General features: G+C 40.9%; 1 protein-coding gene across 7 annotated transcripts in view; it reads right to left on the reverse strand.

Annotated features, from left to right (window-relative positions):
* Positions 1–26,876, reverse strand: part of arhgap9 (Rho GTPase activating protein 9) — a 42,645-nt gene extending 15,769 nt beyond the window's left edge. For 3 of the 7 annotated variants that reach the window (XM_058054298.2, XM_078798591.1, XM_058054296.2), the window contains exons 1-7: positions 26,595–26,876; positions 11,777–12,101; positions 10,785–10,977; positions 10,321–10,718; positions 8,491–8,745; positions 7,867–7,956; positions 1,774–1,839 (exon numbers count right to left, since the gene is read on the reverse strand). In XM_058054298.2, coding sequence (XP_057910281.2) covers positions 1,774–1,839; positions 7,867–7,956; positions 8,491–8,745; positions 10,321–10,718; positions 10,785–10,977; positions 11,777–11,995 — 1,221 coding nt within the window. In that variant the 5' untranslated portion in view covers positions 11,996–12,101; positions 26,595–26,876. Of the gene's footprint in view, positions 1–1,773; positions 1,840–7,866; positions 7,957–8,490; positions 8,746–10,320; positions 10,719–10,784; positions 10,978–11,776; positions 12,102–15,978; positions 16,040–26,594 lie in introns of those variants that run through there. The other 4 variants (XM_058054295.2, XM_058054294.2, XM_058054297.2 and 1 more) reach the window with 4 other exon arrangements.
* Between the last annotated feature and the right edge of the window lie 113 nt (positions 26,877–26,989).

The following is a 26,989-nucleotide window of genomic DNA, read 5'->3' on the forward strand; positions in this document are numbered from 1 at the left end:
CCTTTCCCCAATTCCTGTAACCTACTTTTAACAATGGCTTTATGTATACATATTGTATACCCCCCTACAAATGTTTGCCATCTCTTCCTGCAAGGCGGATTAAAGCACTAAGCCCCAAAACTGCTCCTCTGCTAAGAAGAGGCCTTTTTTTTAAAAAAAAAAAAAAGAGACTTTACACCAAATGCACACACACACCCCATTGTGATGCAACATGGAGCACTAAGAGCTACTTGGGTAACAGCATGAGTTGCTATTTCACCACCTTAATATGCATAAATGCTGATCTCCTGGAAACTCAAATGTGTAAAGCTGGCATTACTTGAATGTATTCAGCACTAATACAGTGGAGATGCCCTTGTTGCAAATCCAATAATGAGAGTTCATGGATTTTCATGAGCTCACTCTGGCTCACTGTGATGCCACGGTGAGCCTTGTGAGAAGTTAACAACTTCATCCAGCCGTTGACTTCCTTATATGGCCGTGCCCGGGTGCAGACCAGACCTCACAGCTAGGAGACTAGGGTTCAATTCCCACCCTCGGCCATCTCTGTGTGGAGTTTGCATGTTCTCCCCATGCACGCATGGGTTTTCTCCGGGTACTCCAGTTTCCTCCCACATTCCAAAAACATGCTAGGTTAATTGGTGACTCCAAATTGTCCATAGGTATGAATGTGAGTGTGAATGGTTGTTTGTCTATATGTGCCCTGTGATTGGCTGGCGACCAGTCCAGGGTGTACCCCGCCTCTCGCCCGAAGACAGCTGGGATAGGCTCCAGCACCCCCGCGACCCTCGTGAGGAAAAAGCGGTAGAAAATGAATGAATGAATGAATGAACGAGATAATAGAAAAAATATTATTCAAAGAGTATAATTTGAATACATTAAAGTCATCTTTAATTATTAAATTATAATTTATTTTAAATAACATAGATAACATAATTGTGATAATTGCAATTGTTTTAATACAATTTTATTACTATTATTATTATTATATTTCATTATTTCTTTTGATGATTTCTTCCCCATATACACACAAAATCACACATACAATAATATACTGTAACTAAAACGCACATGTACGCCCACAAATAAAATGTAATAATTTCCTTGATGCAGGAAATTCAATATTACGTTTGCAGTGGGCAAATTTTATTACGTTTGTGGAAAATGTATTACATTTGCAGGATTATTACATTCAAAGCTGCACATTTGTATTACGTTTGTGGGCAGTTATTACGTTTGCGGGCGTAACAGGCGGGCAGTGGGTTGAATAAATTAAAATGGAAATCCAAGAAAATACAGCTGGAATAGGAACGATAGAATAGAATAGAAACAATCTAAAAAGCTTTCTGTGCTGGTTATTGTGTGCAGCTGCTCTATGGGAGTCCACAATACAAAGGGAAAAAAATGAGCACAAAAGGGGCACCGAGCATGCTTGCTTCTATTGTTATTCACCTAAAAAACGTGAAAAAACGTATAAATATGTATAATACGTCTTTGGGAGCGAATGAGTTAATCAGGCATTTATGATAGATATTAAGTCATGAAGGTGCAGAAACATCATTATTCATGTCGGTGTTTGTGCTCCAAAGTTGCTTTTCATACTGTGACAACTTCAAGGAAGAGTCACCAGAGTCTTAAGGAGCCTTTTTTTAAAAAAGCTTTCTCTTCGCCTGCTGTGCCGGGAAGACATCACAAGTTGGCACATTACTCAAGGTCAAAGTCAAGGTGATTCCCTTTCGGCGATGAATGTGTGCGAAAAGAGAAGACTTTTACCTGTTTCATCCGCCAGTTGCCGTCTGTGTTCCTCTGGTGGCTCCCAAACAGGAAGTCAGGTGAAAGCTTACAAAAAAAAGAAGAGACAGGAAATGGTTTCATTTTTGTCCAGGAGATTTGTCATAATTTATGGCAAACAATTGTAAAAAAACAGAATGCTGACTGAAATGAAGAGCAGCTAAGCTAACCCACATTTGTCATTGTATGGTCATATCACCTCGTACTTTGGTACATGATAAAAAAAAAAAAACTTAAAACTATATTAGGAAAGCAGGAAGTGAACAAATGTAACAGTTACTGATTGTAAAAGTACCAGATGGAGGGGTAGGATTAAATAAGCTTTGCTTCTTCCTACTCCTTTTGGACATGTGGAACTGTGAACTGATTATGGGATGCATTCAATTGTAATCTGATGCATGTTCAAATGAAATACAACCATTACCATTACATTAGCACCGGTGTTGATTGTACATACTACATACACTATAGTATATGCCGTGGGTTATATATTCAAATTCCCTGTATTACATATATTTTTTAAAAATCTTGTGCTCCCCATTTATACCGTTTATTTTAACCTAATTTTGATGCTATGTATCTCCTCGATATATGGCGAATCTCTTGAATCTTCCCTCGTACTTCCTGCCAGCTAAAAGTGAACTGTGGTTGTATACCATAATAACTGAAACACGCTTGGGTCCAACACTCCAAATGGAGCCAAAACCACAGATTTAAAAATGATTGAATTCCGTATGTGGCCTTGAATAAAGCAAACAAACTTACAGCAAAGTTACTTGTGACCGATGTCTCAGGAAATGGCCCAAACTCTCTCTCGTTTGTCTCCATGGTTTGTCACCCGTGTGTCCTTTCATGTCAGGGTGACAATCTTTTTGTCTGTTTCGTGTCAAAATGGACAAGCTATTCGCTCGCTCGCCTTACTTCCCCATTATAGAGGGAAGCTGCTTTTTTATCACCACGTACAGCGGCTCAAAGCAGGAAGGTGTGCGTTGAGCTCGGTGGTTAGGAACGCCGCTGACATTGCCAGCTTGCACCCGCAGTGCAACCGTTATTATTCAAATTAGTGGAGTTAAAACATATGTCAAAAGCATCAAAAACATCACAAAAATGATATGTGTGGAATGGATTAATTATGTTATTGAGAAAAAATGGAGTGCACAAATTTGCTGAAACCAGTTTGCTGTCTGAAGATGTCCAACTGTCAGGGTGCGGCTTGTGAGTTTTAAGGTTCGACCCCAGGATGCAGAGATAAGGACCCAAATGCAGGTAAAAATATACAGTAAACCTCGGATATATCGAATTCAATTGTTCCCACTGGTTTTGTCCGATATAAGCGAAATCCGTTATATGCGTATACCGGAAAATGTCCGTTTTACGCATATATCGGATTTATATCCGGTATATGCGTAAATCGGATTTTATCCGTTATAAAAAGGCACTTCCTTGACTATGTTTCCAATGTACCTGGACTGGGCAATGAAAAGAGACGTAAGGTAATGAGAATTTAACTTTATTGGACTCTGAGCATAACAAATTGTTAATTAAGCTAGGCCCTGTTACGCCCGTCAGGCCTACGTTATTTCCAATAGTGAGGTTAAGATCTCATTCACTGCTGTGCTAGTATTATTGACGTCACTCACTTTTATATTTGTCCTAAATCTGGAGCCAGGAGAAAGACACGATGCGGCCATCCGATATATGCGAGGGAAATTGGAACGGGACTGGAGATTTTGTCCGAAATAGGCGAAATCCGTTATGAAAAATCCGATATATGCAATGAATTTTTATTGGAAATGCATTACAGAAAAATTGGTTCTTTTTTATCTGTCCATTGTGAGCGAATTTCCGATATATCTGAGTCCGATATATCCGAGGTTTACTGTATTTATTGTCACTATGCAGCAGGATGGCGCACTAGCAATGAACAATGAACCGACAAAAGGAAGACGCACCTGCTGAACTAAATACAATCAACAAATTACAAACAGGTGCGCGTAGAGGAGAAAGTAAAAGTGACGGAACACGGGACAGACAGAAAATAATTCAAAATAAGGGCACGAACGAGGAACAGAGGAAAAGACGAAAAATAACCAACATGACCTCAGCTATGGCGACTTAAGCTACATTTACACAGAACTCCTGGCTACATTATTCAACTCATTACAGCACTTGAGTGATGGAGACTTCCATTTTTCTGATTCAAGTTTCTACCAGTGGGTGGCACGGCGGTCTAGTGGTTAGCGCGCAGACCTCACAGCTAGGCCATCTCTGAGTGGAGTTTGCATGTTCTCCCCGTGCATGCGTGGGTTTTCTCCGGGTACTCCGGTTTCCTCCCACATTCCAAAAACATGCTAGGTTAATTGGCGACTCCAAATTGTCCATAGGTATGAATGCGAGTGTGAATGGTTGTTTGTCTATATGTGCCCTGTGATTGGCTGGCGACCAGTCCAGGGTGTACCCTGCCTCTCGTCCGAAGACAGCTGGGATAGGCTCCAGCACCCCCACGACCCTTGTGAGGATAAGCGGTAGAAAATGAATGAATGAATGAATGAAGTTTCTACCAGTCACTCACTGAAGTGAAACGGATATTCCATTCACTCCCAGAAACTCACACATGTTTGGAAATGCTTGACGAGCACCCATGAGTCAGTAAAAATCAACTCCGAGTCCAGCCCCCGAGAGTCAGTGAAACTTGGGTTTTCGTCGAGTACCTGTGAACCAGTGGTACTTTACTCTTAGGCTGCGATCCGTTGATTTCCCCGAGGCACTTGGTATGACTTCGCTTGCAGAGCCGAGGGAAAGTGGATGTGGGAGGTGTGGAAGCGATAAATGGGACACGTCTTCCCTTGTTCACTTTCAACCCAAGTACGGTTCAAGCACTATTTGTAGGTATAGGGCAATATAGTGTCTTACAAATACTAAGAAATACCTGTGATTATTATTTTTAAGTCCTTTGTGCCTAAACTTTGTGCCTATTGTTTTACCGTTTCTATGTCGTTTTTACTGCACAGGCATCTCTGTGTGGAGATTGCATGTTTTCCCCATGCTTGTGTGGGTTTTCTCCGGTTAATTGGCGACTCCAAATTGTCCATAGGTATGAATGTGAGTTTGTTTATATGTACCCTGTGATTGGCTGGTGACCAGTCAAGGGTGTACCCCGCCTCTTGCCCGAAGTCAGCTGGGATAGGCTCCAGCACAGCACACTCGCGACCCTCATGAGTATAAGCAGTAAAAAATGGATGGATGTATTTTTTATTCCTTTCTTTTAAATGTTATTGTTACTACACATAACATCAATCTGCCCTCAAGGACTAAAGATGTAAAATCTTACATATTTACATGAAATTGTTGATTAATATACACCGTCCCGTCTTTCTTCAATAAATATATATTTAAATCTATAAATATACAAATATAACAACAAAAATACTTTTAAATGTGCCAAGAGCCAGATGTTATGTTGTTTGTTGTTTGACCTTATCTGGTGGATATTTGCTTTGGAGTACGACGCTCCAGGCAACTGTAGATTGGTGCATTTACGGTATGTAGAAATAATTCAGTCATACTTAAGTATCAGGCAATTCCTAATTACGTCACAGCGTTAAACTAAAACCGTGACTGAGTGGACTAGAAATTACCATTATTATTACAATCATGTCTTGCGACACCTGGGGCATCGCATTGGGCTGACTTCCTGCTCAGTTGCTTCATGTAGTGCAGAATTTAAAGTGACACATGTAGGTCGAGAGAATGCACCTCACACTACCTTGACAGGGGGAATCGTGCCTTTGATCATGTATATTTTATTCCATATATATCTATATTTGATGAGCATTATTAGGTGTGAAATATTGACGCAAGACTGACTCAAGCTCCAGCTGTTAAATACTCATTTAGAACAATCTGGATCAGCCTCTCTGACACTGATGCCAACACTGATACGTGCTTTCAGTCTATAGAAAGCCACGTTCAAAGCGGCCAAATGCTGTTTAAAAGCCGGGGGGGAGGGAGGTGTGCAAGGTCATGAAGGGGTTGGAGTCTGACGAGTGTAGCGATATTTTGCTTTTAGAAACACGCTCGCTCTCTGAGGATCAAGAGGCATCACTTTATTCCCTCTCCGGGATGCGAGGACGACTCCGTCACAGGGACAGTTTAATACGTCAACAAATAAGTCTGCAATGATGGCGCAAATCCTGAGATGTAATCCCCCTTTTCAATTGAGCCTGGCTCAGCTTTAATTTGGTCCACAGTGCAAGTCTGGATGACGAACAACACAGCTTGACAATGGCTTCACAAGTAGGAAAACTATTGAATACTTTATCTCTCCATGCCTTTATAGGCATGCCAAGGCTAGGCTATTTGTTCTAAGCATACTGTTCATGAATTATGCGTTAATGGCATTAATAACTCATGATTTTTTTTGTGCCGTTTAGAACATGGAGTTAAGAATACAGGCGCCCCTAATTAAAACAAGTGCCAGCATCATAAGCACACTATGGACTATTACACCAGTAAAAAGCATGAGAGAAATGCTTATCTATGAAAACAGTAAAGAATAAAATTCTATAATCAAGTATGAACCTCTGTGACAACAAAAAAAGGACCATGGTAGACATACTTTAAAAACACATTTCCTTATTTATAAATAATATATTTTCGTATAGGGGCGGCACGGCGTCTAGTGGTTAGCACACAGGCCTCACAGCTAGGAGACCAGGGTTCAATTCCACCCTCGGCCATCTCTGAGTGGAGTTTGCATGTTCTCCCCGTGCATGCGTGGGTTTTCTCCGGGTACTCCGGTTTCCTCCCACATTCCAAAAACATGCTAGGTTAATTGGTGACTCCAAATTGTCCATAGGTATGAATGTGAGTGTGAATGGTTGTTTGTCTATATGTGCCCTGTGATTGGCTGGCCACCAGTCCAGGGTGTACCCCGCCTCTCGCCCGAAGACAGCTGGGATAGGCTCCAGCATCCCCCGCGACCCTCGTGAGGAAAAGCGGTAGAAAATGAATGAATGAAAGTATGAACCTCTGACAACAAAAAAAAAAAGGACCATGGTAGACATACTTTAAAAACACATTTACTTATTTATAAATAATATATTTTCGTATAGGCTGCCCTGTGACTGAGTGGTTAGCGCATAGGCCACACAGCTAGGAAATTCGATTGCCCGCATGTTCTCCCCGTGTGTGCATAGGTTCTCCGGGGACTCCGGTTTCCTCCCACATTCCACAAACGTACGATGAAACTATGCTATGAATTGGCGACTCCAAATTGTCCATAGGTATAAAAGTGAGTGTGGTGTGAATGGTTGTTTGTCTATATGTGTCCTGTGATTGGCTGGCAAACATTTCAGGGTGTACCCCACCTTGCGCCCGAAGACAACTGGGATAGGCGACAGCATGCCCGCAACCCTCGTGAGGTTAAGCGGTACAGAAAATGGATTGTATAATTCAGATATTCCATTACATATTTTATAGAAAACCTGTTTACAACCATCCCTTCGTGGTTCAAACATTGCTTCCTCGCTCTGTGTGTGGTTGAATACTGTCTATTATTAGTAGAAAAATGTGCAAATTGTACTTTTCTTTGCCTTAATTAAGCATTTTCAAGAAGAAAATTGGCTAAATGAACTAACTAAATAAACTAAAACACAAATTCAAGGCAGAAGAAGTTGCAAATGTAGCACCGTATTCTATATTTGGAACTATATTGTCGATGTTTGGTGACACAAGAGCCAGATGTGATGCTCGGGAAAACATTTACCGAGACATATTCATATTTCTGCCTAAAAATAGGCAGTATTCAACCACTAAACAGCATAATTTATATATTGTATTTTTGAAAACTGTGAGAAAGCTGCAGAATTTGAGGCGCAAAGCGGCAAGCGACGACGCTCACGTCTCACAGAACACAACTATGGTGTGTTCAAGAACCACTGAACATTTAACTACTTAGCAGATTCGAATCAAAAAGGTAAAGATGATCAAAGTAGCCTCTTTATCTTTCAGTTTTCTTATTACTAGTTGACTGTGTGTTTTTTAATTTGCTTAATAGAAATGCAAGGGGCTTACCCTGTGCATGGTTCCATTGCCAGTGGCAGGAAGTGGTAGTGACAGGAGGCTGGTTTCTCTGGGTAATGTTTTAGTTTGCACCGGATTGACCTAAAAGAGACATCGAAAATGAGTGTCAGTAAACACAAATGAATAGAATGTTAACATTTTTGCTGAATCTGATATTTCAAGGTCCAAATGTTTTATTGAATCTTCAGTTAATGACATATTATGACCAGGAGTGTCATTGGTATTTTCTATCTACTGTGCAAATAACCTGCTAACCTTCCCATTCAACATGGGGTCATTGACGTCACATTGAGCCATATGTGAATCTCACCCCATACTCAAGCTACCAGCTGTGACAACATGTCCTTTCATTCCTGCGGGTGCAATCCTTTCTCAATCATATTGTCAAATCTACAATATATGGAGCTCACGTTGTTGTTCAGATGCAGTTCTTTGTCTCAAAATACCACTTTTGTGCTAATATACTGTAGTGCAAGCATATAAATGAGACAGCTCGTTAATTGTTCAACCCTGACACTTCTCTCACCTCTTCTCAGATAGAATTCAGTTAATCCCACTCTTGCCCACAGCTGTAATGAATGTTAATTGAGGATGAGAACAACAACAAAGCAGCACCTGCTTGTTTGCGGCTCCTCCGCGAGCTCTCCGAGGAGGTTTCCAGGATCTCTCCTTAGTGATGGTGTTGACGTAGAAGCTTCTCAGAGAAGCCGGGTCCACATACTGCTCCCACAGATCAATCACCTGGACAGGAGGCTGACCCGGGATCGGGCTGGGTGGCTCGGTCTGAGACGGACGCCTCTCTGGTTGGGGTTGGTGATAGAGAGGGGAGTCTTGCCAGGACAGCTGAGACAAATAGGACTCTGTCGGGACCTGGAGGAACAAATAGAACATTTCAAACAGCCCAGTAAAAAAACCTGTAAAATTCAATATCATATTTTGGGGTGGTCTGTCAATATGCAAAGCAACTTCCACATGTTTAAAGTGCTCCTGGAAAAAAGGATCCAAGCACATTCACAGCTAAAATAACCCAAATAATTACTGGAGGACTATTACAATTATAGCTATTACCATAAAGGTCAGTAAGGATAATTCATAATGCCGCCTACAGAGAACATACTAACTCCTTATTTCTAAAATAACAAATACTTAAACTTGCTGATATAGTTAATCTCCAAACAGCTAAAATAATGCATAAGACTAAAAATAACCAATTACCTAAAAATGTCATCCAATACTTCTCTACATTATTAAAAAAAAAACTTAAACTGTATTATGGAAAGCAGGAAGTGAACAAATGTAACAGTTACTGATTGTAAAAGTACCAGATGGAGGGGTAGCATGTAATAAGCTTTGCTTCTTCCTACTCCTTTTGGACATGTGGAACTGTGAACTGATCATGTGATGCATTCAATTGTAATCTGATGCATGTTCAAATAAAATAAAACCATTACCAATTTTACCCCAATGTGGTGCACAAGTCCAATAGTTTGCCCTTCCCTGCTTTAGAGGGCTCCAGGAAATTAATGTCAGTTACCAAAAATTCTGCTCATACAGTAATACAGTGATATGAATTTGTGCTAAACATTTTTTTTTGAAGAATCAATAAAAACATTTGGAAAGTGTGTGGGAGATTTTTTCTTGCAATTGAACTAAGTGCATTTGTGAGAGAAATGTGAAAGGATAAAGACCAGCATGTCCTTCTTACAGGGATTAAGCAAACACACAGTTTAGTTAGAGACAAGAAAGAGAGTGAATAATGCCTTGCATGCTCTCTGATGTAATTCTGGGATGCCCTGACGTCATTACTGACACTCTGGAGGGATTATTAAAAGGCGCAGGGTGACATTGCTACAGTGTGTTACAGTGCATGGTAAAGAACAAAGATATTCAGTATTTTAACATTGTACTCTTTCATTTGCTTCATATACTGTATGAAACAATGTAATAATGCATTTTCTTTATGATAGAACAGGTCTAGAACATTGTCCTTTGATTAAAGAAACTAACTATATCAACATGCATGTGTGCTATTGGGTGTTGGTTTCATTTTATGCAGCCGTAGGCGATTATAAAAAACCTGTTTCCTTGGCTCCACGTGAGTGTGCACAATTTTGAATGTGTTATAATGTGCAGAAAAGTAAGGTGTGGTCGCTTTTTCATGCTTCTGGTTGGCAGCCGGTGAATGTGTTACACAGAAGCTAAGTCCCATTATAATGTGTTTATGAGAGAGGACAAACAGGTAGCACCACAAATAAAATGAATATATGCTTTAGTACATTTACCATACAGTTGTTTGGTGTACTTTATACTTTAATTTGTAGATATTCTGCTGTAATAAAACAACTGGGAATATCAACAGCATAGCTCAGGCTTGATTAGAGTACCAAAAATATACATTTTTATGCAGGGATCTAATATATAGGGATCTATGTAAGTGCTTCCTACCTGCAGGTGGTTGTTCTTGCCAGAAGATCCCACCACGTCCCACTGACTGCAAGACTTCTTGGGCGGCCTGTAGTTGACGTGACTGCTGAAGCTGGCGCCCACCTCGTCGTAAGGGTTCTCCATCACATTGTCCGTTAGGTTGCTGGAGCTCTGGCTGCGAGTGATCATGGGGACCACCGTCGCATTTAAAGATGGCCCTGTCTCAGCCGCCGAGACGTCCCCGGGGACCGTGAGGTGGCTTGACGGGGAGGTGGCAGAAGAGTTGGGGGTGAAGGTGAACCCGGAGAGAGGCAAGGTGGGGAAACGGCCACCTACAGTCATGCTGCCGTTGGTGTCCGGACCTTTGAAGGCACTGCTGGAGCTCAAGTTCTCCATGGAACGGTAGATGGGTTTGGTTGCTAGGTGTGAAAAATAAATGTATTATTCCTAAGGGCAAATTAAGACTGATGTGTTTGACACTTTACCTTGGTGCTGCTCATGATATACTGTGGGGCTTTGAATGAGCGCCACTCTTGGCAGGATGTGGACGTTGGAGTTGAGCGAGGCAGAAATGATGAGGCGCTGCGGTGACGCCATAGGTGCGATAGGAACCTCCGTCACGTATGTGGCGGGAACATATAGAGGCTTTGTTTTAGTTGCTGCTCCTATCCGCCGCACCTTTTACACAAACAAACAACAGTGACAATGATGACGGAAGCGGGATTCGAAACACAGATCCTCCACATACCGTATGACCTGCTCTACTTCCAGAGCTACACATAGCTAAATAAGTGTTCAGTATGTATTTTTTTGGAGGTGGGGGGATCAAACCACCAGAGAATGGTGAAAAAACGCATGTAATTGAGATGCCGAGGAGGTCATCAAACAGACAACCAAAAATAACATACAGTGTAACTACATGACTTGGTGTCAAAATAAATGCTAACACACCGATATATATGCAAAACAATAGTATTTTATTGTCATTTCACCCCCAAAGCATTCTGGATAAATGGGTTCCTGCAGTGGGAGTGTGCACGTGGGCCTCCCAGGATGCCCTGCAGGTTCTAAATAGGGGTATACTGTATAGATATAAGGGCTGCATGGCAGTCGTGTGGTTAGCACGCAGACCTCACAGCTAGGAGACCTGGGTTCAATTCCACCCTCGGCCATCTCTGTGTGGAGTTTGCATGTTCTCCCCGTATCCTCCCACATTCAAAAAAACTTGCTAGGTTAATTGGTGACTCCAAATTGTCCATAGGTATGAATGTGAGTGTGAATGGTTGTTTGTCTATATGTGCCTTGTGATTGGCTGGCCACCAGTCCAGGGTGTACCCTGCCTCTGGCCAGAAGACAGCTGGGTTAGCTGGATAGGCTCCAGCACACCCGCAAAATGAATGAATGAATGTATAGGTATACTGTTGTGTTGGAAAGTCTTAAGGACAATTTCAGAGTGTTATGAAAGTGTCAGACTCACCTGCCACCAGTCCGCATTGGTCTTCTTCAGGAGAATGAACCTCTCGCCCTCCCGTATGCACACCTGCCTCCCATCAGCGCCGCGATAGTTGTAATCATACTGGGCCTCCAGGACCACCGTACCGCTGGGAACGCCACACAGCGTGACCCCCCTGGTGTTTACAGGTGCTGCAGCAGGTTGCTGATGCGCCACGGACCGCCGCCATGTCCCAGACAGCATGGTTTGTCCGTCTTCAGCAAAGAGAGCACTGATGCTGGCAGATGACAATCCTTTTAAGCTTTGCAGGAGCCAAGGGAGGAGACTGAAGAGGGGATAGCACCATGTTCTGGAACAAATACAAGGTCCGTTGCAGAATTATAAATGACGTGTGTAATGTTTGCCGGTTATTTGCTGCTGTTGATTTTTGATGTATGATCTTTTATTTATTCATGTGACATTTTATCTTTTCTCGTGAGGAGTTGCAGGGTGTTTGGCATCTAAAATTATCATCATCTAAAAAAATGAGTACATAAAATAATAAATATATAAGATGTAGGGCTGTCAAACGTTAAACTTTAAGGTTAGGAGAGCAGTGGTGACTATGGAGCCACAAGCAGGAACAAATATTGAACAGAAATGGACAAAGAAAATTGTATTTTGATCGGTAAACTTAGATTCAAAGCGCTGGCAGATGGCTATCACAACAAGACCAAAGTTATTTGTACCTACTGTCGCTGTGATTTGAGCTGTCATGGAATACAACGCCTGCTAGAGGTACCTTGGCAGCTAGCATGTCCCAGCTAACAAGTGTTTTTTTTTTAGATGCGAGTGATTTTTCCTTTGAACTGCGAGCTAAAATTGGGGTTACAAGCTCCTACTTATGGGCAGGCATAGTTGAGGACAGCTATTTGGAGCCTAAGTCAATGTGACCATGGGTGAGAATGGATGTAGCACTAGCATTAGCAGCGCATTATAGCAATCTAATTTAGTATGTATTGTGTAAAAGACGTTGTGTACTACATAATAATATGCACATTAACACTCAATAAGGTCATCAAATCTTACCTTTATGCTTTCACACATAGTATCAGCATTTGGGAGCAAATATGAGAGTAGAAATCTAGTATAGTAGTCTATCTGAGTATGGTGGTGCGTTCAAGGACCGTCAAACAAAATGGGACAAATCACCGCTCGCATTAAACATTCAAAAACACATTTTTTCTTACCAAATATATATAAAAGTATCATTGTTTTTTATCAGAATCAGAAAGCCATTTATTGTCATTTTACATATAGTAGAATGAAATTGCAGCAGCTCCATTTTCAGTGCAAGACAGTATGACAGTACAAAATATAGAAATTAGAAGAATAAATAAAGAATAATGACACAAATATTATGAAGTAACAGCATATATTAAATAAAATTATGTTATGTATTTGCCATTTGTTTCTAATAGCTTTTGTTTTGATGTGATGGACTGCAGCTCATTTTTTCCCAGTGCACTATCATGATATTATGATTGGCAAAATACAAATATGGTATCATTACGCCACAATTCCCACCCTTCCTGTGAAGTGATGCTGATTCTGCATGAGAACACATGGAAACATTGATGGATGAAAACACATTTTTTTGTTAGTTTCCAAGAGAGAAAAAGCTGCACAGCTGAAGTCGACTAAAATAGTGCTCCTAAAGTAATGGGAGTGCTGCAAGTTATTTTTTCATTGTAAGAGTGTCATTATTTATTCATAAATTGCCCGGAAACGTTTTAAAATGGCCCATCAATATGTAGAAGAGTATGGTGGTACTGTGATACAGAGAAAAGCTGCAAATCCTACAATTTCCAAAACTGGAACGAGCCAATGTTGAGAAATGGGTGTGAGTGGATTAAATGTGGGTGTATATTTAAATTGTTGCCCAAAGTAACATCTGTGTGTCTTTCCATCTCAGCCAGCATGCCAAGACCTGCTTACATAAGACAGGTCAAACTTTTGATAAAGCCGTGCATGCATCCTCCCGCCATTGCACACACATCACAAGCATAGAGTGACAAGGCCAACGTCCCCCAGGCACCTAGCAACAGGCCTGCTGCTTCCCCAAGCCCACTGCTGCAAGAAGAGGACGTGTCGAGTGCCCAATGTGGGCTGAGGCAAGAGAAATCCCAAAGATTTACCAGGGAAAGTGTAGTGATGTTGGGACTTTTGCTCATTTCCGCTATTAAAACATTGGCCCTGTTGCCGCTGTATTGTGCAATACAGTACTGCATATTCAGAATTTGCATAACATCAAAGCATTGTAATAACCATTCATAAATCATATTCTCACAGCACAAACAGGAAGCGCTTCTGTTGTAGCCAAAGTTTAACCTATTTCTGTCTTTACTGTTCCAAAATAAGTGCATATTTTAAAAAAAAGGACTGGTTCATTCAGAACTACAGGTCCCAGTAGGAGGCTTTAGTCACATCCTTGGACCTATTGTTTGTAATGTGGCACCAAATCAACAGCAGCTTATACTTTTAGCCAATGACAAGCAGGATAAGACTTAATCTAATCACCAATAAATCTCACACGTAGTGTACTCCACGAGACCAACAAATGAAAGTCTTTTTTTTTTTTTTTACTTTTGTGGTGCAGGTGAGCTTTTTCATATTTTAAACAACTTACTTAACTTATTTTTACACTTGGGTGTTGTGTTGTTTTATTGCTTCACTGTAGGTTTTATGCTTTCTTTGTAGCACTTTGAGATTTCTGTAACGTAAAGTGCAATATAAATAAAATGTATCATTATTATTACAATGTTGAATTAAAAAGTAATAAATGGAAACAATTTAAGGGCACCATAACAACGTTAACTGAATAAATTGACATAATGTAAATTAAATTATGTCATAGTGAGAAGGAACGGTCATGTGGGGAAATATTTTCCGGGCGGACTGGTGGACGTTTGCAAAAAAAATTAGGAGCATGAATGGAAACTAGTGGATTTAGCTTAGTTTAGCAGAGCATGCTAGTGAGGCTGTGTTTACACCATTTTGTGTTTTACCAATATATGCAAGAGTTTTACAATGCCCGATGACTTCATTATTAACCGCTTTAGTTTTTTTCAAGAACATATTCAGTTTTTATATTATAATTTCAAAAGATTAGAGCTGGAAAATGGTAATAGATAAAGGCATACTGTAAATGAGAAATATCATCAGTATGACCCAAAGTTTGTGATCGGAGTAAATTCACTCATCTAATTTGCATTATGACATCACCAGGCTCAGAAATGGTCAGCAGCTTGTCTGCACGATACCCAACAAGCTCATCAAAATGAAGAAGTATATTTCCTGCAATGTTGCAAAAAAAAGTTTGGGAACCAGTGACGATGTCTGAAAATGTATTTACATAGCTCCGGTTTCTGTAATAACAGAATATTTGAATCAGACTAATTAGAAGTTGAAATTGAATTTGCATGTTTTTAGTGAATTTTCTTGGATTTCCGAGCATACCTTAATGCAGAAAAGTGTACTTCCGCGTTAAGAGTTACAAAGTGGGCGCTAAGAATATCCACTTGCATAATAAAGGCGTTGTGATGTTCGGAGGTTCCGTGAATGCATCTTGCAGTCTGTCTAGTGACAAAGAAACAAAGTGTCATTGCAATGACGAATGAACTAAACACATTTATTTGGAGTTGGAGATACATGTACGTATGTGCGGAAATTACACAGCTGTTGATGTGTTCAAGTCAGAATAGAGATATGAAAAATCATCAGACTGTGTGGGGAGCCATGATGCCATTTTGATTGTCATCTCAATTTCTTGTGGTTTTTCACCATTCATTTCGCAGCCCTCACGACTATCAGGGGTCTACTCTAGATATACATTTACAAATGCATAAAAACTGTTTAAATGTGAACACAAAAAATGAGGATGAGATGGCAGAGGAGGGGGTTGACACGACACCCCAACATAACAAGAAGTCCATATGGTAGCAGAGACAGACATGGGCACTGTGTCAGAGGCAACCAGGGCTTGTGCCAGAGGCGTGAGTGCATCAAAACAAAATGGAAAACTGGTGCAAAAATAAAAAAGTAAAAGAAAAAAAAAACATGCAAGAAGTTTGTGTGACTGGGTGGTACTGTCACACATATTGCGTGAACATGCAAGTGGAGCTGAAGAAAAGGAGGGAGCAGAAAGTGTTCATGCGTGTGAGAGAGAAAGATGAACAACAACTCACCATGGTCCTGGAAGGGAGGAGATGGAAGATTGTGGAGGGCTCTGATGGAAAAGCTGCAGCACCACAGAGATGGACACAAGTGAGTGCCCCCCTCCCAGTTGAACCTTCTTTTAGCCAGCTAACATAAAAAGTGCCAAAAAAGGCTGGCTGTTAAAGGGCCCCTATCAAGCAAAATTGTATTTTTAATACATTATGTGTCCCTAGAGCAGGGGTCTCAAACTAAATTTACCTGGGGGCCACTGGAGCTAGGGTCTGGGCAATGCTGGGCCGCATCAGGTTTAAAAAAACAAACAAAACGCATTTATTAAAAACAGAAAAATATACAAACTTTTTCAGTGCTTTGGTTCCGATTTTCTACAATAAAAGCTCTGATAAAACATTCCACTGTTCTCAAAGATCTTAATTTTTATTTTTCTGCACAAAATAAGATGAAAAATAAACAAATCAAGAATAAAGAAAATCAATCAGTAATAAATAAATATAATAATAATAACAAAGCATTATTAGAGCCCTGTAGACATGACAAAACACGACTATAGTCACATTTATACTCTTTTTATTGACAACATATTGCGCAACTGCAGGGTCTTCAGACACATGCTAACTCGCAAACTAGAGAGCTAGCGACCTAAACGGTAGCCTTCAAGTTATTTCCTTTAAACTTAAATAGCCAAAAACTTACCACTTCCACACAAATAGGGAGGATAACTATTAACAGTTATTTAACCTTTAACATGAACATTAATCAAACGTAATAATTTTTCTGGGTACATGATACCATACAGCATCCATATCAAACTTGCGCGGGCCGCACTAACATTAAACTTTCATATCAAGGCGGGGGCCTCAAACTAGTGTCCTGCGGGCCACATTTGGCCCGCGGGCCGCATGTTTGAGACCCATGCCCTAGAGTTTATTTATGAGCATATACCCTGACAAAAACCTCATCTCACTCACTTCTCAAAACTTCCTCATGGACATTATACCACTTGACTAGCACCTAGCTAGATAAATTAAAACAAAAACAGCAGGCTTCACAACACATCTTTAAATAAAGTCTGGAGCTTCACCTACGAACATGGGAGCGGCAAGTTTCATCATTTTGTTTTTTTTTTCCAGTGAACATTCTAAGCTAACATGACGCTGCTGTTAAAATGTAATGTAATGTTAGCACTTTAGCTCACGCAGTTACTGTATGCTAGTGTTGCTAACATCTCTGTCCTCCTGTTCCACTCCTTAAGGTGAATTTTTTTTACGTGGTATATGACATTTATTAATAATAAGTGCACAATTACAGTGTAAGAAGTGGATAAAGTACAACATAGCACTTCTTGGAGAAAAACACAGCTCATTAGCATTAAAGCTACACACAGAAAATGGTGTCTTCCTGGTACACCAAGAGTAAATTTTCAACAACACACCTCCAATACTGTAGTTTCAGTCATAAGAGTGGAACACCGAGAAAAATAGCCAGAGGGATCCAATGTGTACATAAGCAATCAGCAGAGTTATTGATCAGCACATAGAGCTGATTACATGTTGTAACTCGGCAGAGGACATCATGTGATTGTTGGTTACTATTGGCTGTGTTAGACAGGACCACAAATTGCACGATGCTGTACTACAAGTGTGAAATTGTGTCACTGCCGTTGTCGCGCTATACGTTTGAAGTGCAAAGAGGGCGGCTTCGAATGATCGGTGTCTTCAAAGGCCAGAAGAGTCATGGGAGAGAGAACGTACGAGTGAATGAGGAACATCAAAAGGCATCCACGTGTTCCTTCACTCTGACACACACACACACACACACACATATACATGCACCCACATCCATAAGCACAGGATTGGCTAGAAAACTGGACAGATTCTACAATAACTCCAAAAGAAACCCCATGTGTCAAATCTCCACAAACTGCGTTTGAAGTACAGTAGAACCTCGGTTAGCACTCTGGTTAGTATGTATAATGTGTTTAAAAATTAAAATGTACGACAAAAGTTTGCCTCGGTGTGCACTTGCAACTTTCTTTGGCTCCATTTTGGGTTATCGAGGTGAGAAACATTATTAAATTTGAGAAATAATAATAATCATGGCAAAATATGAAGGTGGTGGCGGCTGATCTCGCTGCTTTATTGTGTTTTTGGTCAGGTTAACAATCATATCTTTGATGAAGACAAATAACCTTAAAAGCTCATTTATCACTTTTATTCCTCATTTACTGCATTTGCATTGTTTCTTATGATAAGAATTTATCCGGCAGCCAAGACAGACACAGAGGTTCCACTGTATCATAAGTAGTCAGCATCCAGCAGATGGATTTTTAAAATAAATATAATAAACGGTCGGTATGAAACTGTTACCCTTGTTGTGCTGTTTGGCTGAGCACTTTGCTCCTTACCATTATTACAACATTGGTTCTGTTGCTGCTGTTTTGTGCCATACAGTGAATATTTGCACATTTGCTATTCAGCATCCGCAACCAAATTTGTGATCATAAATACAGTAGAACCTTGGTTAGTGTCATTAATCCTTCCTAGGAGGTCAGACTAATTGTCAGGGATGTTAACCAAATCAATTTTCCCATAAGAAATAATGAATAATAAACTGAAAGCCAAACATTGAACGGGAGTTACCACACACACAGGCTCTGAGATATTTGATTTTAATAATATTAACTATACTTATACACTAAGATAGAGAAAGAATTCCTAACTAGTCACACTAACTTGCTGGTATTATCTGCTCAAGGCTAGAGACGTCTCTAAACAAGTCCTCCACATGCTTATCACCTAATTCAAATAGTTTTGTGTGTCTAGGCATGTGAGTCTGCCCTCTATCAACTCACAAGCAGAGGTGATCACCACTCCCCTCGCATATATGGTTTCTTATATTATTAATATTTCAGCAGGAAGAGTCAAACATTTTCGCTAGAAGCCATCTGTTCAGGTTGTATTGTTTGTTCATTGTATTGTTATTAGATTATATGTATATTATTATTCTGAATCAATTTGTCTTGGACTCACAGCTAGGAGACCAGGGTTCAATTGTGTGGAGTTTGCATGTTCTTCCCGTGCAAGCGTGGGTTTTTTCCGGGTATTCCGGCTTTCTTCCACATTCCAAAAACATGCTAGGTTAATTGGTGACTCCAAATTGTCCATAGGTATGAATGTGAGTGTGAATGGTTGTTTGTCTATATGTGCCCTGTGATTGGCTGGCCACCAGTCCAGGGTGTACCCCGCCTCTCGCCCGAAGACAGCTGGGATAGGCTCCAGCACCCCCCGCGATCCTCGTGAGGAAAAAGCGGCAGAAAATGAATGAATGAATTATTCTGAATCAATTTGTCTTGGACTCACAGCGAGGAGACAAGGGTTCAATTCCACCCTCGGCCATCTCTGTGTGGAGTTTGCATGTTCTCCCCGTGCAAGCGTGGGTTTTCTCCGGGTATCCGGCTTCCTCCCACATTCCAAAAACATGCTAGGTTAATTGGCGACTCCAAATTGTCCATAGGTATGAATGTGAGTGTGAATGGTTGTCTATATGTGCCCTGTGATTGGCTGGCCAACAGTCCAGGGTGTACCCCGCCTCTCGCCCGAAGACAGCTGGGATAGGCTCCAGCACCCCCTGCGACCCTCGTGAGGAAAAGCTGTAGAAAATGAATGAATTTGTCTTGGAGTGTAACCCCTGTGAAAAGCAGGTACTGTGTACTTTATATTATATTAATGACCAAGCGGTCAAAGAATGTCCTCCAAATCATTAATCAGTATTTATTTTTGTCATTTCTAGTCATATAAAATTTCTAACGATTGAACCTCGAATAGTAGAGTATTTACCATGCATACATCAGCTGAGATAACTAATATACAATAACACTAAATGATGGCCAAACAAAGTGTTTAATTGCAAAATATATCACTTTCAGCACAGAAGGAGTCCCTGGCTGTGGGCGCAGAGATGTTCGTGTAAAAACATACAATCAACGGGAACTCCAGCGCTTTGCACGGTTCCTTATGAATGAACACAGCACAGGTTTGGATTTGACTTAAATGCAACACACCGAATGATCACAGGTTCCAAATTAAACAGGCGGACCCGCTTCTTCCTCCTGGCGATGAGAGCTCAATAACTTGATGTAGTATGAACGTGCCAAAAAGTCAATGTTATTTATATAACCCGTGCGCGTTCTTTAAAAAGCGAGCACCCCCCCCGCTTTCACTTTGTGCATGGATGGTACACTTATAAGCCGTGATGTCTCTCTCCTCCATAAGAGACACACGCCCGGAGCCAAAACAGCCTTTCATCCTCCCAAAGCCATGCATTATTGATGACCACACCACAGAGACATGCTCAAACACACACTGCGCTTCCCTCTGTGACGGCTCGCTGCCTGTGTGTGAATATGTATGCAAAACTCACATATGTGTGTGTGTGTGTGTGAGACTTAACAGGTGGGCTGGCTTCTTTAATAGCAGCTGCAGGTGATTAGCCAATGGGAGGCCAGATGATGACACATAGAGCAGCCATTGGCTCGACAACGACGACATGTGTGCTCTTTGTGCCTCACTGCACACACAACAACACTTCGCATGTGCCATGCTATCATTCCCAGCCTTTGCGAACGTCAAAACTGACGCAACGTGCTGGTGTTTACGAGGCCCGGGGGGGTCCCGCATGTGGCAAACTTCTTCAGAGAGTTGCCGCTTCCTGCGCGGGAACAGGAACAACAACCAGACAGGCTGGCCATCAGACCAAATAAGCTTTCTCTGGGGAGACATCATCAGTGTGTAGGACAAATAATGATTTCATACATCTATTTTTATACTGTTTGTCCCCATTGGGGTCACGGGTGAGCTCGAGACTGGGTCAGCTGACTTTTGGGATCAATGTGGTGCACCCTGGTCTGGTTGCCAGAGAATCACAGGACTCATACAGGTGGTCTTTGGTTTAGGACGTCCTGTGTTATAACACCACTCCCATAAACAAAAAAAATATTTCGGCCTGTAGCACGAGACTCGCTAATTATATAATATTATGCACCACACACTGTTATTAGTTAAGTTTTTACACTCCATAATGTCTTCGAAGCGGCAGCGTGCCAAAGAAAAAGAACGCCATCACCATGGAAGTGAAAAATGAACATCATAAAAATCTCAGAGAGAGGAGATACACCAATCATTCTGGCCACTTCACTACTCGACTGTGGTGACCATCATTAAATATTAACATGAATGAATGCTAATGAATTCTGGAGTTGGGCTGCACGGCGGTCGAGTGGTTAGCGCGCAGACCTCACAGCTAGGAAACCAGAGTTCAATTCCACCCTCGGCCATCTCTGTGTGGAGTTTGCATGTTCTCCCCGTGCATGCGTGGGTTTTCTCCGGGTACTCCGGTTTCCTCCCACATTCCAAAAACATGCTAGGTTAATTGGCGACTCCAAATTGTCCATAGGTATGAATGTGAGTGTGAATGGTTGTTTGTCTATATGTGCCCTGTGATTGGCTGGCCACTAGTCCAGGGTGAACTCCGCCTCTCGCCCGAAGACAGCTGGGATAGGCTCCAGCAACCCCCGCGACCTTCGTGAGGATAAGTGGTAGAAAATGAATGAATGAATGAATTCTGGAGTTGTCCTTCCAGACTAACCAGAGACATGCTAAGGAGGTATGTTATGTGAGAGGAAACAAGAGTACCTCCACGCAGAAATGTTCCAGGGGAGGTTCTGTGGATGACATGTGAGCATATATCCTCAAAGTTTAATAACATTGGTCTACAAACGAAATGCTTCCGGAACAATTATAATATGTATAGAGTTTTGTTTTTATTTGCAAAAAATCTGTCTCTTGGAAGCGGACAAAATGAATGCATGCAGACAAATTTCATGAACGGGAGCAGAAATTGAATTTTGCATCAGAGTTTCTTGGAAAACTACAGGGCAGATAATTATATTTATATTATTATTATTATTATTATATTATTTATATGATTATAAATGTCATTAGAATGTTGTATTCTCGTGTTAAACAATGCTGAAGTTTCCGATTATGAGGTTTGCGCAATTGGAAGTGAGCCCTGAAAGAAGTTTGGGATGGCTCTAAACGCTCGGTTTCAGAAGGTGTGGTAAAACTGCCCCTGTTGTGATGTCACAGAGGGGCAGACTTCCTTATATGGGGGTGGCTGTAAGCCAGGACTCAGCCAAGCTCAAACATTGGGGTTTAATAACAGCAGCAGAAAAACAATAGCCCAGCCAACACAGGAAAGATGGATGTTTTGACACAGTTTGATTTTTTTTTAAACTGATGGGAAAAAAATAAAAATGAGGCTCATAAAAAAATGGGCTCATAAAAATGAGGATACTACACCAACATAGAACACTTGGCACAAACTCATTATTCTGCTATATATATTGAAACAGGAGTTCATAACATTCAACCATCCCTTTAAAAACATGAAAAACTCATCCAATTTTGTCAAGTGCTCACTTTTGACATCATATTAGAAGCATATTGAATTTGAGAAGCACAAAGTTTTATAGCAAAAATGTTAGCGCTAAATAATAAAAATATGTCAAGAAGCACAACTTAGTGATGCAACAATGTGCCAATGTTGCCATGTAATCAGGATTGTATGGTTTGTTTCGGATTTTGTCCTTCACGGTCCACGCTTGATGTCATTTTAAGGTTTAATATAGCACTTTGGCTGCATTGCTGATGTGTTGGAATAATTCATGTCGACCAGTGCAGCATAAATAGTCATGCTTAACGGATCTGAAGGTCCATTTTTTTTGCTCCTCTCTGGTACTTAAATGTACGATATTGCAGCAAATTAAAAAGTCAATAATGCGCTTCTCGTCAAAGGATGCAAAAATAGTCTTTGCCGGAGCAATGGAGGCCTTGCTGTGCCTTTGGGGGATGTGGCCTGCATTGATGTTTCTAATGAAGAGTGCTGAGCTCCATTGATCCGACGGGGAAGAGAGTGAGCTGTCAAAAGCAATCAGACAGTCAAAGAGCCCACTTTATATATATTTATATAGCAGCACTGCAATGCCCAAGTGAGCACGATAGCAGCTCAACCTCCCACAGCACACACAGACACAACTTTGATGCTTTCATAGTGTAGTTCAATAAAGGAACAAGGCCGTCTAACAACGAAGGGTTAGGACCTTTCAAGATGGAATGTCCTATATATAGTCGTTTTAGCTTCCAACCATTTTTATTACAGTATATCCTCTATAAAATACGATAGAAAGTAACCTTGCATAGTCTGTGTACAGCTTGTATAGCGGTATAGATTTAGTATCCAGTATGAGTAGGGCGGCACGGCGGTCTAGTGGTTAGCGCACAGAGCTAGGAGACCAGTGTTCAATTCCACCCTCGGGCATCTCTGTGTGGAGTTTGCATGTTCTCCGCGTGCGTGTGTTTTCTCCGGGTACTCCGGTTTCCTCCCACATTCCAAAAACATGCTAGGTTAATTGGCGACTCCAAATTGTCCATAGGTATGAATGTGAGTGTGAATGGTTGTTTGTCTATATGTGCCCTGTGATTGGCTGGCCACCAGTCCAGGGTGTACCCCGCCTCTCGCCCAAAGACAGCTGGGATAGGCTCCAGCACCCCCGCGACCCTCATGAGGAAAATGCGGTAGAAAATGAATGAATGAATGAATGAAAATGAGTAACTAGAGTTGGGCGGTATGGATTCTTCCAATGATAAGAAAATGACTTCTACCAGTATACTAAATGATATAAACGGAAACAAACAAGATATACGAGATAAATAAAATGCTGCCAATCTCTGATTTTAGACAAAAGTCAAAGCCAAATATGTGTTCAAAGTTGTACTAAAATGTAAACAATTGCTGGAGTTAAAATAGTACATTATCTTTAAATAAATATATAAAAAGTTAAATCTAATATTGAATCTTCAATGCAATCATCCTGCACTCACGGCTACTCACTGTAGCCATGTTAGCGCCGTTAGCGCTTCCATCTCACGCTCCCCATGACGACAGACGGTATTCACGGTTGATACGGTCTTTATACAGCAACTTTTATATCGTCTTTTTTGCTGTTCACTATGCAGCCTCTCCTCCTTCGTATCTCCACGGTGACCGCTGATTGCGCGGCATACCAAAGGGGTGCTCAAAGCTAACAACTGCTCCTGAGTGTAAACAATGGAGCAATAACGTAACAAGACGAACATCCATAGCTGCACACTTGCTTAAAGGGTCAGTATGTCGGCAAAAAGAAAGAAAGTACTGAATAAAGAACTATTAAACACTAAAAACGCCACAGAAGATACAGAGCTGCTGTAACTAGCTTTCACTCTGGCGGCGCCATCTTGAACATGAAACATGAGACCTCCGCATCAAATCCACTCTATATCGATATGAATGACATGCTTGTTTTTGATATCTTGCTGAAAAGAAATATTCATTCATTCATTTTCTACCTCTTTTTCCTCACAAGGGTTGCGGGGGGTGCTGGAGCCTATCCCAGCTGTCTTTGGGCGAGAGGCAGGGTATACCCTGGACTGGTCGCCAGCCAATCACAGGGCACATATAGACAAACAACCATTCACACTCACTAAAAGAAATATCGATATTTAAAAATATTAAAGATATAAAAAGATTAAAGATATATTGCCCAGCCCTAATTTGTGTTATTTTGTGTTATTTGGTTAGCATCCGTCCTGGATAGTCACATGTTCTGGAATGACGCTAAACGAGGTTCCACCGTATTATCATGTTATTATTCAGGGATGCTAATTGTCTTTTAAATCTTGGAATTTTGAAGAAAAACTTAAAAGAATCAAAAAACACAGATTTAATCCCCTGAACTTTTACAAAGTATGGTGATGTTTCCCATGAGGGCATGTTCTAACTTCTCAGACAACTTTTTCCCCCAAAACATGTTAGTCAAATGTAAATTTGTAGGACTTCTTTCTATTGATTTTACAGGAAAAGTCATGCAAATGTTGCATGCAAATGTTAGTGGAAAAGATTATATGTTATGCTGATATGGTAGCTTTAAAAAAAATTAGGGGTTTAATACACATGAGGCCCAATTACATAAACTGCTGGTTGTTCTAGTTAACAATAAGTCAAGTTGTCTTATGTATACTTTGTTCAAACATGCTAGAATAAAGCAGTAGTACAGTGGGTGCAAGTCATTCTATAAATGCTAATAGTACATGCAGGATTAAAAAGGGATTATTAAAAGAGCGCAGATGTGAATTGGAAGCCAGTATATTGCTGTGCGTAATGGAAATCCGCTTCCACACAGTAGATGGCGTATTGAAGGTTGTTCTTATTGGAGGCTCTACCCTCTTGCATGCTGGGTAGAAGGTAGTCATTTGATTGTATGTTTATTATTATGCTTGTCGTTTATTTTGCAACAAGGTTTAAAATATGTTTTATTTGAGCTATTATACGGCTTCACAACAGTGTGTGGTGGCTGGTGACAACATTTGAGAAGACAGACACTTCCACTTGTGACGTGCTGCACAGCTGATGGCATGCAAGCTCCACTGCAGGGCCACAGAGCAATTCCCTATATTGCACAAATATCCCCAGCGCTGCACAATAATCTGACTGGTGACACAGCACGATGTAAAAACCTCTGTGGAGCCCCAGCAGTAATTACAGGATAAACTTGCAGGCTTCCTCCTGCTAATACAGCACATGGTGCAGGAGCACTTTTAATCAGCAGGGTTGCAAGCGGAGAATAATCTTTTTCAAGCCTGTGTCGTCACAGGCTGGCAAAAAGGAGAACAAATTTCCTGCTTTGCATGGACTTAAGAGCGGTTACGAAACAAATACAAATGCAGTGCGTCAGTCAGCATGTTTTTGTCAAAGGCCCTGTGGTTAACCCGCCGTGTGTGCAATGCTGCAGGAAGCAAACATTTCTCATGAAAAAGAGAGCTGTCATGTCAAGTGTCAGGACTACACTTTCATCTGTGTGACATTTTAGGAAAGGGAAGTGAGGATGCAATTGGGGCATGATGCTAGCATCAAATACATCATTTGTTTTATGCAAAAGGCCAAGAAACTGTACAACAAAAGTACTGTGTAGTAAAGTTACATGTTTTTCCACAGGACTTGGTTGCAGGTTCAAGTACTAACCACATTTGTGTTGACACTTTCGTGTGGAAAAACTAGCATTGTTGATTTTGTATTTGAGTCAATGTGTGGTTCAATAGTGCACAGTAGTTGGCCTACAGGCTTATGGAAGATGATTGCATATTGATATTTTTGTCATGCACTAAGGGTTCAAATCAACTTTTAAAAACATGCAACGTATCCGCACAGAAATTTCAGCTATAAAAAGCATCAGCAAACACTGAAATGGATATTTAGAATCAGTGGTGACAAGTGACATTAAGCATGCAGATACAATTTGTATCCACATATCATAAATTCTACAAGTTTGATGATACAATTGGCAAAACGATATTGTACTTCCTCTACTAGTTAAAAAATACACTATACAGACACACAGTTTGCAACATCAGTTTGCAATTTGCACCACAGTGCACAAATAAAAAGCAAAAATATATATGTTACGTGAGAAGATAGCAGATTGATGAAGTATTCAAAATGTTTGCATTAGGACAGCATCATTATCATCACTCACCTTGCAGCGAGGTATTGTTTTTACAGAAGAGTATGAGTTGCTTCTCGGTTAGTTTGCTGAGCTTTTCTCATTGTCGTTTGTCATCATAATCCCTGATTTTGATCATGAACATGAAGAACACTTTTTGCCCAATGTGAGCACTAAGTTGCCCGGTTTATTGCATGTTGTTGCCTCCTCCCCGAGCTCTTTAAGCGGATAAAAAATAGCTTGCGCTGCACGAGTTGCGCGCTTTAAGATTGGCTATACTTGTGCGATATGATTTTAGATCAAACCAATGAGATACCGGGACGCGGCGGTGCGGTGACGCCAGTATCTTGCATAGGCAGGCTGGAGAAACACCGCCCAGTGGGGCTGAGTTGAATTTTACACCAAGCTCACAGATTGAGTAGTGACTC

Source organism: Doryrhamphus excisus, linkage group LG18 (assembly GCF_037039965.1).
Source record: "Doryrhamphus excisus strain RoL-2023G ecotype Guam linkage group LG18, RoL_Dexc_Guam_v1.1, whole genome shotgun sequence".
NCBI classification, from domain to species: Eukaryota; Metazoa; Chordata; class Actinopteri; order Syngnathiformes; family Syngnathidae; genus Doryrhamphus; species Doryrhamphus excisus.